Source organism: Lucilia cuprina, chromosome 6 (assembly GCF_022045245.1).
Source record: "Lucilia cuprina isolate Lc7/37 chromosome 6, ASM2204524v1, whole genome shotgun sequence".
In the NCBI taxonomy this organism is placed as follows: domain Eukaryota; kingdom Metazoa; phylum Arthropoda; class Insecta; order Diptera; family Calliphoridae; genus Lucilia; species Lucilia cuprina.
The window spans coordinates 62471056-62487790 of NC_060954.1; the positions used below are offsets into that span (position 1 = coordinate 62471056).

Below are 16735 nucleotides of genomic sequence, written 5' to 3' on the forward strand. Positions count from 1 at the left end.
ATATAAAAAACGCCACTACCAGCAATACAACTTTTTTTTAACTCAATTTACTGTGATTAACTGCATTTAAAAATTTTTACTCTATAGAATTTCATTATCATTACATTACAATTTCTCTTTTTTTCTCAAATTTTTTAAATGTTTTATATGTTTGGTAAATATGTATGTATTTATGTATGGATAGGCTGTATATGTGGGGTTAATATGCCATGATATTGTATGGAGATAAGTGTGTGCACATACTAAATGAATATTGATTGTATTTATTACTGCATTTACATCTTATACGAGGGTGGTATGAAAATGTGTTTTTGTTTTTTAAATTTTTTAACAGATGGTTGATAACTGCTAATCGATAACAATGATGACCAACAATTAGTTCTATACAACAAGTTTAACACATTTGTTCAATTCACAATCAAGTTGTATATTGTATCTACTAAAGTTTGGCAACACTAAATTGTCTTACAACATTCGAAAAACATATGAAGAATTGTCGTATGAGTTGTATAGAGCTTTTGCATAGAAAATACCAACAACATTGTTATGACTATTGTAGCAGCTGCTGACATGCAACGCATACAACGCTACAACATCGATTGTGAATTGAACAAATATATTAAAATTGTCGTATGAGTCGTATAGAGCTTTTGCATAGAAAATACCAACAACATTGTTATGAATATTGTAGCAGCTGCTGACAAACAACACATACAATGCTACAACATCGGTTGTTGTAGCATTGTATGCGAAAAAAATTTGTCAGTTGTAAGATGTTAATATGTTACGAAAGATATTTAAAAACTTTATAACCCGGCTAAATGTTAAATAAAATGAAAATTTGGGAAAACATTATTAAACTATCCTCGTATAAGTAAAGTATTATTAATAAATTTGACAAATTTATTTACATTTATTAATACCAATAAGTTTAGTAATTTACTAATTTGTGTGTGTGTGTGTGTTTGTATTAACGAATATGTTAAAAAACCATTTTAAATGATTTTTCTATTGCACTTTAAATCTTTTCGTTTTATTTTTTTGGAGAATTTTAGTTTAATAAACTCTTACCATTTCAAAATCATTCCTTGATTGAAATTATTCATTTTCCAAGCAATTTACTGCTGTTGTTGTGGTTGAACCCGTAGTTGCTTGATGTGATGAAATTGTCTGACAAAAGTTCCGTTCTTTTTTTAGAAAATTTCTAAAATTTAAATACGTTTAATGCCGTCATTAAGGTAAATTTGCGTTTTCTTTCAACTCTCTCTGGCTTCCTTTTGTATTTCTTTATTCAATTTTAATAATAATGATAGCAGCATCATCATCATTCATAAACACTATTGTTTTTTCTTCATTCTTCATTCCCATAATTTTCTTATTTTTGCTTATTTTAGCATATCTATTCGTCTGCTGTCAATATACTGTGGGAATTTATTTGCAAAATTATCGGTACAATAATTTTTGTTTGTCTTATTATCATGCATCATCAGATGATGTCTGGTGGGGGGGGGGGTTACACACGTTTAGTTTCAACATTGATTCCATATAACATAATCAAAGCATGAAAACATCGATCGACTTGATATTTTTGTTGTTGTTTAGAGAAGAATTACCTGAGTAGAACTTTCAGTAGAAGTAACAGGCAGTAACTGTAATAAATGGAGAAGAAAGAGAACAAAAGAAACTGTTATTAAAATAAATTGACAAACCATGAATCGACATGATTAAAGTGATTAAACTTGTACAAGTCACGCCCATGGCAAATTTACACACATGTTTCAATTGAATGAGTTTCGATAAGAAATGAACTCTTATAGAAATTAGTTTAATGGAATCTAAAGCTAAAGAAATAAACTTATGTATGATATGACGAGTGCTGCGCGGAATCTAAACTTCTACTCAGAATTACCCCATTACATCAGTTCTTCGAGAGAACTTAAACTAAAGTTTAAAATTATCCGTTTTTAGCCATATTTGTAATTAAAATGTATTATTTAATAATAAGATAGTGTCGTCGGCATAACAATATGCCTGCACCTTACAATACGCTGTCAAAATCCATGTATATAAGTGTACTAGCAAATCAGCTGTTCTCTTAACACCATCTTATAATTATACCCAACAAAAAAAAAACTTCCAAAGAAGAAGTAGAATTTACTCCATGGAAGTACTGAAAAAGACATGAAGAAGTGACGATTTTAACACAGTCTTGTCATTGAAGGGATGTTCTTTTTATTTGATTCCAAATTCACTACATCTGAAGTCATTCTCATTGGATTTTTTCACTTCTTTGCAAGTCAATAAACATCACTTCTATCGAAGGTAAACAAATTCACTTAGTGGTACTTTTGAAGTTGTGATAAATGTTACTCTTTTGGAAGTACTTCGTTTTATTTCTACTGGGATTAGACCTTATTAGAGAGCAAAGTCAATCTATTTATAAAACTTATTTTGCACCTGAAAGTCCTATCTAATGGATTCAAAATAAAAAGTTCTAAATATTTCAAAGTGTGACTGACATTTGACCCGGTATTGAAATGTTTCAAGTTTTATGATTTTGTTAAAATATATTTTGGGATAACATATCCACTTACCTTTACTAACTCCTTCAAAAACCAGCAGCCGTACCAGCAGTCAATAGAGTAGATGTAGACGTTGACACATTAATTACCGATGTCACTAAATTTTCAATCATTGAGGATTTTTTAGTGGATGCATTCATAAAAGCTGGTTTTATTTCAGACACTTCCTCCATTTTCTCTTCTGGTTCCTTTTTAATGTCAAGCACATTCACACTAAGAGGACACGAACCAACCGTAGACGAGGGCTGAGCAGCACTTGCCGCCTCACTTTGTGCCGGTGTTTCTGTAGTTTCCTGTTTTATTTCTTTCTTACTTTCCAACTTATCCGATAGCGATGATGAAGTAGATGTTACCAAGGACGTTTCATCGGTGTGTTTGGCTTTGGCTTCTGCTGCCGCTGAAGCACGCTGATTTAAACTGGCTGCCACTTGATCGATGGAAGGGTGTTTCTTGCTGGCATTACGTGAAGGTGATGTAGAGGAGGTAGAACAGTTGGGTGAGTGAGGTGATTTGGGTGGTGAAGGCGTTTTGAGAAGTAGAGGTTTATCGAGGTCGGTTAAAGATGTTGCCAAACCGGCAGCAATAGTGACCATGGGTGGAATGATTGTTGCTGGTTGTTGATTGCGAAAAGCTAATGCCGAAGGATTTGGTATATTACGCACAGAGGCGTTTTGTTGTCTGACCAAAGAATTCTGAGTTATTTTCGCTTTTTCATACAAAGACGTTGACGAGGAGCTGGTCGTGGTCGATGTGCTAATGGCAATTTTCTCTCTGGCTGTAGCTGATTCTGACAGTAAATGCAAGTTTTGCAAATCATCGGAAATGGGTGAAAGTAGTTCCTGTTTTTTAATAACATGATCAATGGCATTTGCCGAATTGTTGTTGGAGGAGTTTGCAGTTGTGGTAGTACTGGTCATATTTTGTTTGATTTTATTTAAAGCCATTTCTAGGGTACTGCCTGATGTTGTTGCTGTTGTGGTGTTGGTTGGTATGGGGGTAGTTGTTGTTTTGAAAGCCTGTTTTTCCGTCACACCATTTGTGGATGTTTTTGTTGAGGCTGATAAATCCAGTATATCTTGTCCAGAGTCCCTAGAGGGCAATCTAAATTGTCTTAGACTACTTTTAGCTTTTTCTGTTGCCAACCCATTTGTTGTGGCTACTGGTGTTTTTGTTGTCGCTGTTGCTGTGGCAGCTACTGTTGTTGTCGCTGCTGCAGCCGCTACTGCAGTTGTAGTTGAAGTTGTTTTTTCTATTTTCATTTCTGGTAAATTCGTTGGTTTGACATGAGCCAAGAGAACCTTACTCTGTCGATAATTCACCATGGAGAGTGGTGAAGAGAGGTAAGCTGTATTCAACACAGGAGTATGTTGTTGGGCTGTTGGTGTTAAGTTTAATGAGGATGAGGAGGATGACGATGATGTGGAGGCAAATGGCAGGACAGTACTGAGAGGAGGTGACTTCACTGCTGTTGGTACCACAGTTAAACTAGAGTTTAACTTGTGCATTGGCATAGGTGGGCCCATTAGAGTTGTCATAGATGTTGTTAACGTAGGTTTTGTTTTGTTGTTATTGTTGGCCGTAGCGGCAGAAGGCTTAATATCATTAGTTGTGGCTTTTTTAACTTCCATATCGGTTTTGTTGGTTGACGCAGTATTTGCGGTGAATGTGTGTTTGGCTGTTGGGACTGGTGATGCACTGGAGGTCATTGGGTTTTGTAATGTAGACTTTGTTGTACTTTTAGCCGCTGCGGTCGTGGAGTTTACGCTAAATGAACATTTTGGATTATACGAGGCGGAGAGGGGAGAGTACAGAGGAATTTCGTATGTGGCCTTTGCCGTGGAGGATGTTGGTGTGGCTGGTATTTCAACTTTGGTCATGTGTAGGTTACTGCCGTAGGCACTAACTGTAATTTGATTGGGTTTTTCTAATCTTTGCTGCTTGTTTAGAGGTCCTGAGTTTTTGTTGTCATCTAATGAAATGGACCTTTTGAGTAGATTACCCATGTGCTTATTAGCCGCACTGGCGATTGAGGTTGGTGTTGAAAGGAACTTTGTTGTGTTTGAGGCCATAAAACGTGGAGGATTAGGAACTACAAAGTGTGGCGTTTTAAATGATGTTGTTGATGATGGTGGTGTGACTGGCTTTGCTGCTATGGGCTTAGGAGCTATTGGTTTCATATGAGGAGTTTTTGGCTTATCTTTAGAATCTTTTGGCATTGCAACTGGTTTTGGCTTGGCCACAGTCGTTACATTGGGAGAAAAAGTCGAAAAGGTCAAAGGTGTGGTTTTAAATAAACTTGGCGGCAATGGAGGAGAGTGTGGCAACGTTGTTTCCTTTATAGAGGATAATGATTTGCTTAAGCCAAAAGAAGTTGAATCAGGTATTATCAAGTCCTCATCATCATCGAACTCTTTTGATAATGGCTTACTCGTGGTATTACTTAAAGATATTTTGATTTCTAAAGGTTTAGATTTCGCAAAATCTTTTAATTTTTTGCTGTCTTGGGATGATTTGCTATCTAGAGATTTCGATTTTTTGCTTTCAGACGAACGGGGCTTTGATTTTTCCTTTGAACGTTCATGGCTTTTACCTTCGGGTGACTTGGATTTTTCAAAATCGTTTCTCTCAATTTTACTGCTGGGAGATTTGGGCTTCTCAAATGCCAAAGGATCTGCTACGCGCTCCATGTTAAAAGGTGGTGACTTCTTGCTTTCCAATTTTAAGGACTTCAAATTTATAGAGGGTGTAAGTTTAACTTTCATTTTTAAACTTTCCTCTGCCGAATGAGATGATATTTCGGCATGCATTTTCTTTCTTTTCGAATCCTTGGACTCGCGAGAGTCTTTGGAATGTTTTTTCTTGCGTTTCTTGTGCGAAGAAGACGACGAGGAGGAAGTAATATCTGCACTACAGTTAAAATTAAAATTACCCGTTGAAGAGGAGGTGGTAGATGAGCTTGACGACATGGGCGAGGCATTTGGTGTGAATTTATCGGGAGTCTCTAATGTACTGGTTGTTTGTACTTCTATGGGTTTCAAACCAATTTGTTTTACATATGTCTCTAAATCTACCTTATCCACTACGGGTTGAGGTTCATCTAGTGAGAATTTACGTGGACGATGTTGTTTCAACATTAATGTATCCAAACGTATATCAGCCGATTTAGGTTTTTCTATTAACTTCGTTTTTAAACTATTCAATTCTATTTTGAGTTTTGGTACATTTCTAACTTTCTTGGTGGGTGGTGGTGCCACTTCAATTGCCGAGGAATTCGGAGACTTTTTACTAGCTGTCTTGAGCTGAGACAAAGGTTTCGATTCCCATTCTTCCTGCATTTGATTGTGAGGAATACTTACTACAATATCACATTTTGCCGGCTTTTCCTCCTTAATGGCCAGCGGCTTTTCTTTTTTTGTCGTTTGTACGGAGTTGTTAGCCAATGTATTATGGCTATTGGAATAGCTGGTGTTTGTGGTGGATGATGTTATAGCATAATCACAAAAACGTATATCATTACTACGTAAACTCTTAAAATCACTGGTAGTGGTGGGCATTGCAAAATCATCTGCGGAAGATGATTTTTTTGAAACCGATTTTTTACTTTCCGTTGGTTTGCGTGATATTGTTACTTTTACAGGTACTTCTAGGCTTGATGATGTGGCATGAGACGTTGAGTGTTTGTTCGAAGAAGATTTCGAAGATTTTACTTTGGTCAACTGCGGAGGAGACGATGTGGTGGGTGATGAGAGAATGCTAGCTTTCGCTTGCTCTTTATCACCATTCACGGTGATCTGCCGTGCGTTGTCAGCAAATGAAACCGTTTTACTGGCATTTAAAGTAGCCGATGGTGATTTGTCTAAACAAGATTTAGGAGATTTATCTAAAATTTTATCTTCCGATACAAAACTATTGTCGGATGTTAAGTTTGTATCTTCATCATATATGAGAATTCTATAAGTAAGCTTTAAGGGAGCATGCTAAAGAAATCAATGAAATGGAAAGAATAAAGGCAAATTGTAAAGTATAATAGAAATATATTTTAAGATTTCAACAAATATTAAAAAAAAAAACAAAAGCTAATTGAAACTTAGTTTTGAAAGTAAATTAAGACCAAAGATACTTACCCTCTGCCATTTATAACAGTAGCCAACATCCATTAAAGTAAAATCACTGGGTAGAACTTCATCCTCGTAAATGATATCGATGCCTACACGGCGATTGCAAGGATCTATTTCGAATTTCGAGCATAAAAACCGTTTCAAATGCTGAACTTTAACACTAGCCGGACATTGCAAATAGCGTACGGGTGGCACCGTTCCTTCGGGACACTGTTCCGCCAATACTGGATGAAATTCAAGTGACAAACTGATGGGATCGGTAGGTGAGAAAAGCTCATCATCGCTCTCTAGCAATTCATTTAAGCTCTGTTCTGTGGATCCAATCAGTTTTCCCTCATTTTTCTTATTATTTACAAATTGCACTAAACGTTCGCGTTCCTTTTGATAGAGACCAGGTACCAGTTTATATATAATCGAACGCAAAACATCATCAGATTGAAGATTTGTAGTGGTAATGGGCTTGCCACACTGCGGACAATAGCATTCGACTGCCAAATGTCGCGCTATACAACTGCGACAATCTATTAAGAATAACAATTTAGACAAATAACGATTGTTATATTTGTAATAGCTTTAGGGGAATTTTTATTAAAATTATTTTGTATTTAAGGGTCGGGATACTTACAGGTATGCGCGCAAACATCTATTGTTGTGGGATTTATCATATAGCCTTGACACAAATAACAAGTGAACAACTCATTAAATGCGTTGATTTTCGGTTTTGGCGGATAAAATTTATCCATTTTATGTTGTGTTGCACTGGATGTCTGTTGTTTAACTTGTGTTGTAACTGTTTGTTGTTGTGTGGAGTTTTGACATTCATCTTCTATAAGTTGCATTTTAGTTTTAAAAGATATTTGTTGTTGATTTGTTTTTGGAATTATTTAACTTAAGCCTCTGTATTGTGGAATTGCACAGTTCCGTTTATAAAACTTTTTGTTTTTTTATAGATTAAGTAGTTCTAGAAATGGTGTAAAGAACAATAAGGAAATCATATTTAGTTTGCATTTAGAAATATGTTAAATTTTTTGTTTTTTTATTAACAATTAATTTTTCACTAAAACTAGCATTTTAATAAAAATACGACTTTATGGGTCAAAATATTATTTTTCAGCAAAAATTTTTATTTTGATCACACTAAAAACACACAAGGACTATATCTGTTTTTGAAATCCAGATATAGTTCTTGAGATCCAGATATAGTCTTTGCGAAGTTCAATATTTTGTTTTATTTTAGTGAGACAGACAACACTGATTTAAAGCATTAAAATATTTCCTCAATAATATCACTGGATCAAGCTTGGAATTTGAAACATTAATATGATTTTGATTTCAAGAGATTGAATGCTTCGCAGTTCTTTTATTGTTTAATCTGTTATTTATGCGGATTTCTACATACATTCGGACCCTGATTTGAGGCTTAATTTAGTACTACTTCCTTCAAATACTATTAAAAAACCATTAACACTTTTAGTTTTAACTTCAATTTTAAATTCATTTTAATATAAGTAGTACTTAAATTCAAACTCTTATGAAGTTTTTTTAAAAATTTCCCACCAACTTTCAAATAATAAAAAACAACATGAAACAAAGTTATAATTAAGTCATAAATTAACAACAACAACAAGAAATGATGTCAAAATGTCATTATTTTAACAACAACCTTTATGACATACAAAATTTTACCAGAAGATACAGATAATAAAAAATAAACATTAAGAAACTCAAAGATAGAGAAAAAGAAACGTAGAAAAAAGAAAAACAACTTAAACTGTAAATCACGAAAAAAATTATGTTTAAAAAATACAAAGAAAATTTTTAAGTAATAACAATTTAAATAAACAGAAAAATAGCATAAACTTTTTAAACTGTTTTAAATAAAATAAAATCTAATTTGAAAACACACACACATAAAAATCTAATATTCTTAAAATAATTGTAAACATGTGTTAGTGTGTTAATCTGCAATATTCTCCATTTAGTTTAAATTCTCATTTAGTTGAAATAATGATGCAACCTAAAATATGTTAGATTTAAGCTTTTCCCCCACAAAAAAGAAAATCTCTTTTTTTGCGAATTTCAGGTTTCATCAAAATAACAACAACAACAGCGACAAACTAGAAATAAAAACCCTTTTTACTGTCCCATAAACTTAATGCATTATTACAACAACCGCACACATATACACTGCCAAAAGAAAATCATCTAAAATATCCCTGTAGATCGGGGTGGTTGTCTTCAACTAAAAACTTTACAGCTGAAGCTTAACAAATCACAACTATTATTGTCTTGATACCTACAACTAATACAGTTAAATAACTACTTGCTAAGGTGTAATACAGGAAAAAGTAACTTCTCTCTAGATTACTTTAGGGCAGTAAAGTGACAATTAGCTTCACACTAAATTACTAGGGGACACAAGAATAAAGAAGTCAAATAATTTAAAAATATATATTCAAACCTCCCAATATATTGAAAACTACTCTATAAAAAAGCTACTTTGACTTTCCGCAAAACTGCTGGTTGTCAGTGTAAAAAATAACCAAAAGTTTGTTTGTAACATCTACTAAAACTTTGGTTAGAGTGAGTAGTATTACTACTATGTATATTTTTTTTGGGTGATGAGCACCCATAAATCTACCATGTGAGAGCCAAAAACAAAAAAAATAATCAAAAACTGTAAGAGAGAGCGTGTAACATTAAAAGGTAAATCGTGATTTGAAAAATATATCATTTCTACACTTTGTTGAATTTTTTTTTGTTTTACTTTTGCCGCTGACTTGGGCTTCCTCCTCTTTAGTTTCGACTTGTAGTTAGTTAGTTGCTGGTTTGAGGCATTCTTTTTTTGGGAATTATTGTTATGCTTAAAACAAATTCGCCAGTGTGTGAAATGTGAAGAAGACCAAAAAAAAAACATGAAAATAAACAGAAATATTCACTGTACATACATCAGTTAAACACTTCAGGGGAGTTTGGTGTAAGTAAGCACTACAGTGGGTATAAGGTGACATATAGTTAAGATTAATGTCGAAAAAATATCATGATATTTCGGAAAAAATTAAAAGAAAATATATTTTATTACTCTCTATATAAATTACCAATTAAGCTGAGTTTAACTCTACATTAGATAAGGCTATTCGACATACTGCCTGATACTGCTTGAGTTGTCCAACTTAGATCTGAATATAGTTAGTGTAAAAGCACAATAGGTATTACTTTTAAAGTGTAAGCTTTCAGTTCTTTCTTCAAATATTAAAAGATCAAACTTAATGCAACTTTCCACAGTCACTTGGTTTTAATGATGGATCGATCACAAAAAGTATGATTTTGTTATTTCAACAGCACTTTTGGAATCTCGTGGTGGTACTTTTTCAATCACTGGGTGAGTAAAAAGTAAACAACTCACCACTGCCCCTTTGTGTTTCTTAAACGCAGGTTGCAATTTTTGTCCATGTAGAAACACTTTGGTCAAGTACTCGAGCTATATAATCTCTTGCAATAATAGTCACGTTGGGGAAAGACTGGGGTCATGAGCAAGCTCAATCTACCCCGACATATTATCGCCCATGGCTCCATTGTTTCGACAACAGCACCTAGAGGGACGTAATTGGTGATCTGAAACACGGATCATATTAATTGACAAGACTTTATTTCAGTAGTCACAAAGAACTACTGTGATAAGTTGATCATACACTCAACCATGTAGGAAAATAACTAAAAAGATCAAAGAGAGGACAGTGCACCACGTCTATCCTTCCCTTCTTGTTAGATTAAACATTCTAACACATCACTCCGCCACTCCATCCGTCAAATCCATCAGTTACTCCATTCTCTCTATAGAATGCAAGTAGACATCAGGATTCCTAACCTTAACCAACTGATCAGCCAGGACATAGTCCTGCGGGCAACTGACCACCCGTAGTACGATATTTAGTGGTGCTTTGGTTCGACCTCTTTTCAATTTCTGCAAGGACTAGGCCCGGCAGTAAATTGTCAACACCAATTTGTAGTCCCGGATATCTACAGGTATTGGTAGCACCTATATACCACCGGATTGCAATACACCATGATGTAACACTCATCAAGGAAACATGCCCAGGGGCGCAAGATCCGGGCAATTTATTCTTCTTAGATACGACACCAACAATAGGGGAATATAATAGCACTGCGCACTCATTACGCCAATGTATATTTTTGTGTTATTCGCATCACTGTGATTTAATAATCCAACAACTCCACATAAAAGCTCTTAGTAATTGAGCAGAGAGAACCCACAAGTGACAGTAGATCCATGAAGCCCTTGAACTTGCAATTTCTGTTTTATTGTGAAATAATCCTTAACATAAAATCGCGAATTTTGAAATGAATTTGCAAGTGAAAATAGAGTAGATATTGTGAACCGCAAATGCACATTTACAAAAAGTCTGAGTTTAAAGGCAAAGGTTAAATTAATAACATGGTGGTTCAGTAACGACATTTACAGTCCAATTTAATTCCAGTCTCAGATAAGCGATTGAATATTGTTTACATTGGGGATGTGGCAATTTACAGAGTTTGAAAGTTCTCATCCGGTGTTGACTAGTGCGAATCTTCTGTGAACTAACTACTTTCAATATTACCCGGCTAGATTTTAGAAGGCGTCTCAGTCTCGTATTCTAAATGATCTTACAAACGCCTCAGGAAAGCAGCAACAACTGCTTAATCATAGCTGGACCGCAGGATTACTCTGTTACAGCAGCTGAAACTCATTTTACTAACGATCGCTACGACACCCTATGCTTTAGTGGGAGTTAGCGGAACTCATACATATGTACATTAATTACAATGCATTCTTTAATATTAAACTTAGTTTTTGCCAATAATTCTTAATTCATAAACAATAAATTTGATTTTTAATTAATTGCCTAACTTATCAATTCACAGTCAACAAATCAAACGTTTATCAAACCTTTCAATACATCAATAATATTTCTATTTATAAAAGTAGCGCGCGCCCTTCTTCTGATTGTTGTTGCTGTTGTTTATTTGATTGTAAGTATTTTATGGTTGGCGCTGCAACACAAAGCAATTGCGATAAATTCCGACTTATAAAAACGTCAATTAAGTGTTGGGTGAGAGATACAATTATATTGTTTGTTGCTTTTGTACTTTGGTACTCTCCATCCATAGCCATACAAAAACAAAAACAAACCGAAAACAATATCATATACAAACGTTTTATGGGCCCTGAGACCGAGACCATATAGAAAACGTGTATGGACAACACGTCACACACACTCACTCACTCATTCATCACAACGTGTTCAATGCCGTGCGCTACGCGATATTCCGTGCTGCGAGTAATTTTTTTTGTTTTGTATTTTCGTATTAAATATTTGTTAAGCTGTTGGACGGACGTACGGACAGACAGACACTAAAGCGGATAGACAGACACACTGGCATGAATGTTGTTATTATTTTTGTTGACTTTTGGTTTAACACACGCATATTCTCAGTAACACATACACTTAAACATACATTTATCGATACGACAATACGATAATAAGTATCTGTATCTATAGACAGACGTTTACACCGGCGTTTGTGGCCTCTTCTTCGGCTGCTTGCTTTAATACTCGTTTAGCCGTACTCAATAAGTAGTGTGCGGATAAACAGCAAAAGAAAACAGCAACAACAATAACAACATAAACACTAACCGCGAGTCAGTCAAAACAGTGGCAAGAATAACTATCTGCTTTGTACAAATGCCGACCATAAACAAAAGCAACAACATAAACGGACCGAACAAATGAACGACCCACCAATCTGTTGTAGCAATAAGTATTTGTATCTTGTATCTGTATCTCTTCATTGTGGTGGTAGTAGATTTGTGCGGCAGGCTGTTTGAATGGCAGCAGGCAAGTCAAGTGTATTTTGTATTATTTTTTTGTTACATTTCACATTTCGTTCGTTTCGCTTTAGTTTGTTTTGTTTTTATCGTAATTTTCTTTGATAAATATTTTACACACTTTTTTACAAACACGCTTTGATTTTGCATCCCTTTAAATTTTGTTTCATATTTTTATTTTCGAGATTTCTAATTGAAAATTTACATTTGAAAGTCAGTTACAATTTACTGGATACACATTTAACCATTAGAGAGCTTTTTTAATTTTTCTATTTGCTGCGCTTTACAACATTATTTTGAAATGTGTTTGTTTCTCTTTTTTTTTGCAATCTCTATTGCATGTAATACTTGTTTTTCTTTTCGGTTTGCCTCATTTGAGAAAAATATGAACCTCAAAGGTTCATCTCTTCTTTATTCCGAGTTTAATGTATCGTGGATGTCGACTACGGCAGCCACCAAAATTCAACTGAATTGGACAAAACTTAAAGTTTGCCAAAAAAGCGATTTATACACACTCTACATACAGCAAACCATCTGAACACCATCAGTACACAACATATACAATCTCTATTTCTCAAATTACACACAAACACTTCCACACTCACACACACACCCTGCACACTTACACAAAACCTATCCATCCATATATACATCTATCCATCCATCGAAACAGTTTCTGTGTATCTATTGTAGATTTTTGTATCTATCTGTATTTACGTTTTTTTCTTTCACTTCTATACGACAAACACTAAACAATAACGCGCGCGATTTTTCCTCTAAACTGAGTACTTGCTCCCTCAATTAATATTTTGAGGAAATAAGAGATATCTGAGTTTTCATGAAAGAGAAAAAGAGAGAGCGTATTGTACATTGAATCGAAATTTGTATTTGAAAAAGTGGAGAAGAGAGACAGACGGACAGACAGACAGACAAAACGAGAGATACATTCAATATATATTTTGTAAAAGACCGAAAACTTTCTTCTCTATAAAAGGTTCGACGCACGATGTACTAAATGTGGAGTATTTAGCGTTGCCAGTTGATGTAAGAGCATTTGTAATGTGATTGTAATTGGACATTTTTTAAAATATCCAAAATTCCCATAAAAATGTTTGTAAGAATCAGATCCGATTATGGGGATATATGAAAAGAATTATGCAGTTTTCGATGTTGATAGAGACGTTTTAAAGTATCTAAACGACTGAGGATTTTCAGCCCAGAAACCGACTGCAACAACACCATAACCCAGACGTTTATTATTAAAAGTCAACCAGTTGGCCAAAATACCCCCACAATTTCTCAGTTAGTTGCAACACAGTACCGCAAATGTTTAGTTTCGCTTTCTTTAGCTAACCTATTTCCAAAAAGTTTAAGTTCTAGAACCAAGACACTAATAATATTCTGTTTTCCTAATATCTGGAATAATGCGGTGTTGATGAAGATAGAGACGCTTGAAAGTGTCTAAACGACGAATGATTTTCAACCCAGCCACCGACTTCACACGTTTCGCTGCAACAACAACATAACCCAGACGATTTCGTTTATTATTAAAAGACACCGAGTTGGTCGTAATATCCGCACAGGTTCTCAGTTAGTTGCAGCACAGTAGCGCAAATATTTAGTTTCGTTTTCTTTCCTTAACCTATTCCCAAAAAGTTTCAGTTCTAGGAAAATGTAGCGATCACTCAAATGATCTTTCCAAGGTTGCGAGCACGATCTTTGAAACCAAGTGTCAGGTGCACGGCCTTAAAAGTTTCAGCAGCCTTATATGTCAACGCTCAATAAAAGTGATGTGATACTGATAAGTTTGATTTAATCACTAATTTATTACATATAGCTCCATAGCAAAATGTAGGGGTGGTTGACAAAGACTCCGAGACTTTGCAATTTCCACACTAACCCTGAATCATAAACCATTTAGGTAATACCAAAACTACTTCCATGTACATATTATTGGATTACATGATCCACTTAGTAATCATATAAATTGCAGGCATGGCAACCACGTTGCCAATCATGTACTCTTATAATGAAAGGAAGCACATTTTGGATTTCCCTGATGAAAAATATATGGATGCATTTCGGAGTCATTATATATCACAATGTTAAATGGAGTATGTTTTTTTATACTTTTGGTTTAGTTTTGGTCCTATTACTTTGAGGAGTACTCTTTAAACACACCTAGTAGTCACAATTTTTGCAGGGAAGTTGCCAGTAATGCGATAGATAATCCATTCAGTCCAGTTTTTTAGGACCTTATTGGTGGTTTATGGTTCTTATGTGGTTCGTTTTTCAAGCCTGAAGTATCAACTTGATCTTGACATCGCCTACTATAAATTAAACAATTATCGTAAAATTTCATCATTCCATCGCTATCATGCTGAAATTAAGATGTTGATATGCACAGTACGACGATGGGCAACATGATCTTAAAAAAAATCTACCAATCTTACGAACTTTTTGCACTAATTTCCTCACTTTGAATATATGTTTATAATACTTCCCCGTATTATTCATACCGACTGATTATAATTTTCGGAGATTTGGTTTTGAAAATTTCGAATAGAAAATCATAAATGTCAAAATATGATTATGATTTCTGATCCACTGATCTTCGAAAGTATTTAGTTGTATTGAATGGCATGGATGTATGGTGCCAAAATTGTAGCAATTTTGGTATAGTTGTTTTTTATTTATCCAGTCACCAAGTTTGTTTTTAAAAGTATTGCTTCTATTGATTTCTCAGGCCAAAACGTGAAGCTAGAACAGCGAATCATATATCTGCATTTCTCGATCAAATTTCGAGAAATAGTGTTTCAAAGCTGCCCGTTTTTTTACATAGAAAATATGTTAAGTCATCTGAAAGTCCAATCTGTCAACTTAAAATAAAGGTTTTCAAGATTTCGCGTTTTTTGAACTTGTTTAATATGTTATAATAGAAAATCCGATTAATTTACTTTTGAAGTCTGAATTTAGAATCTGTTTAGATGCAGTTGTATTCCTTTTTTGTATTTCTATAAATGTTAGTCTAAACCAAATTATTAGTTCCTAGAAGTTTTACCAGCAACTTTTTAGATCTGGCAACCTCAAGAGTATTTAAAGTTTAAATTCCAATACGATTTGACAAGCTAAAAACGAAATAGTCCAACACTAATACACAGACAAAAACACTTATGTCACGTGTCTCTGTAATACGAGTATAAATCTTCTAACTCGACTCTCACTTGAAACCGAAGAAAAAGAAGAAGAAGGCGAAAACACAAAACAAAAACAACCACCCCAAACCTCCATTGTAAACAAGGCGAATAACACTAATAATACTCTTGCAATAGAAAAATAAATAAAATTAAATGAAAAAATTTTAAAATAAAGTGAAATTTTTGTTAATTTGCTGTTCTCTCTCTCCAACGTTTTTGTTTTTATGAACAAAATAACCACAAACAAATGTACAGAAAAAAAGAACACTTTTAATTTTTCAACAATATTGAAATAAATTTCGTTATTTTTTGTTTTAATTTCATGCTGAAGAATAACAAGATTAATAGAATTTAAAATTAGAAATTTCTTATTAAAGCTTTAAATTTATTTTTGTTATTGTTCAACACTTTAAGCCATTACCGGCTTTTGGTTAAAACAAAACTTGAACGTCGGTATGTGTGGGCTTTTGATAATACTAACTTTTTGATTTATTGATTTTTAACAAAATTCCATTCTTTATTGTTGTTTGTTTTTTTATTTTTTATCAAAGCTTTTGTTTTTTATGTGTGTTGTTGCATTTATTATTATGAAATTGCTTTTCTTTTTATTTTAATTTTTGCTCACTTCACTCTTTTTTTTTGTGATAGAAAAAAAGTACGCAAAAAATCGATCGGAGAACCACTATATAAAATCGAAACAAAAAAACTGAGATTTTTGTCAAGTGGCAAAACAACCGAACGTTTAAATAACCGACCGTCAACCGCACATTAGCAGCTCTAGCAAAAGACTAACGGACAATTTGTGCTTTTTCGCCAGTTTGCCTCAATTCTTATTAGACTGACTCTCTGTTGCTCACGATTTGAATTTGTTTGTTTCATTTGCTCATCACCATTTAGGGGTCTCACCTTCTCTGTCACTCATATTTCGTTACTTAAATAATACGTTTGACT

General features: G+C 34.1%; 1 protein-coding gene across 6 annotated transcripts; it reads right to left on the reverse strand.

The window, feature by feature from the left end:
* Window positions 1-593: 593 nt before the first annotated feature.
* Window positions 594-16325, reverse strand: LOC111686889 (protein suppressor 2 of zeste). Of its 6 annotated transcripts, none has more exons than XM_046954263.1 (5): window positions 16266-16325; window positions 7326-7661; window positions 6707-7221; window positions 2595-6559; window positions 594-1649 (listed from the first exon to the last, which is right to left on the reverse strand). In XM_046954263.1, exons 2-4 carry the CDS (start codon window positions 7537-7539, stop codon window positions 2609-2611), a joined length of 4680 nt encoding a protein of 1559 aa, XP_046810219.1. In that variant the 5' UTR covers window positions 7540-7661; window positions 16266-16325; the 3' UTR covers window positions 594-1649; window positions 2595-2608. The 6 variants fall into 6 exon arrangements, with proteins under 6 accessions (XP_046810219.1, XP_046810220.1, XP_046810218.1 ...); XM_046954264.1 differs by lacking the exon at window positions 16266-16325 and adding an exon at window positions 12793-13058; XM_046954262.1 differs by lacking the exon at window positions 16266-16325 and adding an exon at window positions 12709-13058.
* Window positions 16326-16735: the final 410 nt, after the last annotated feature.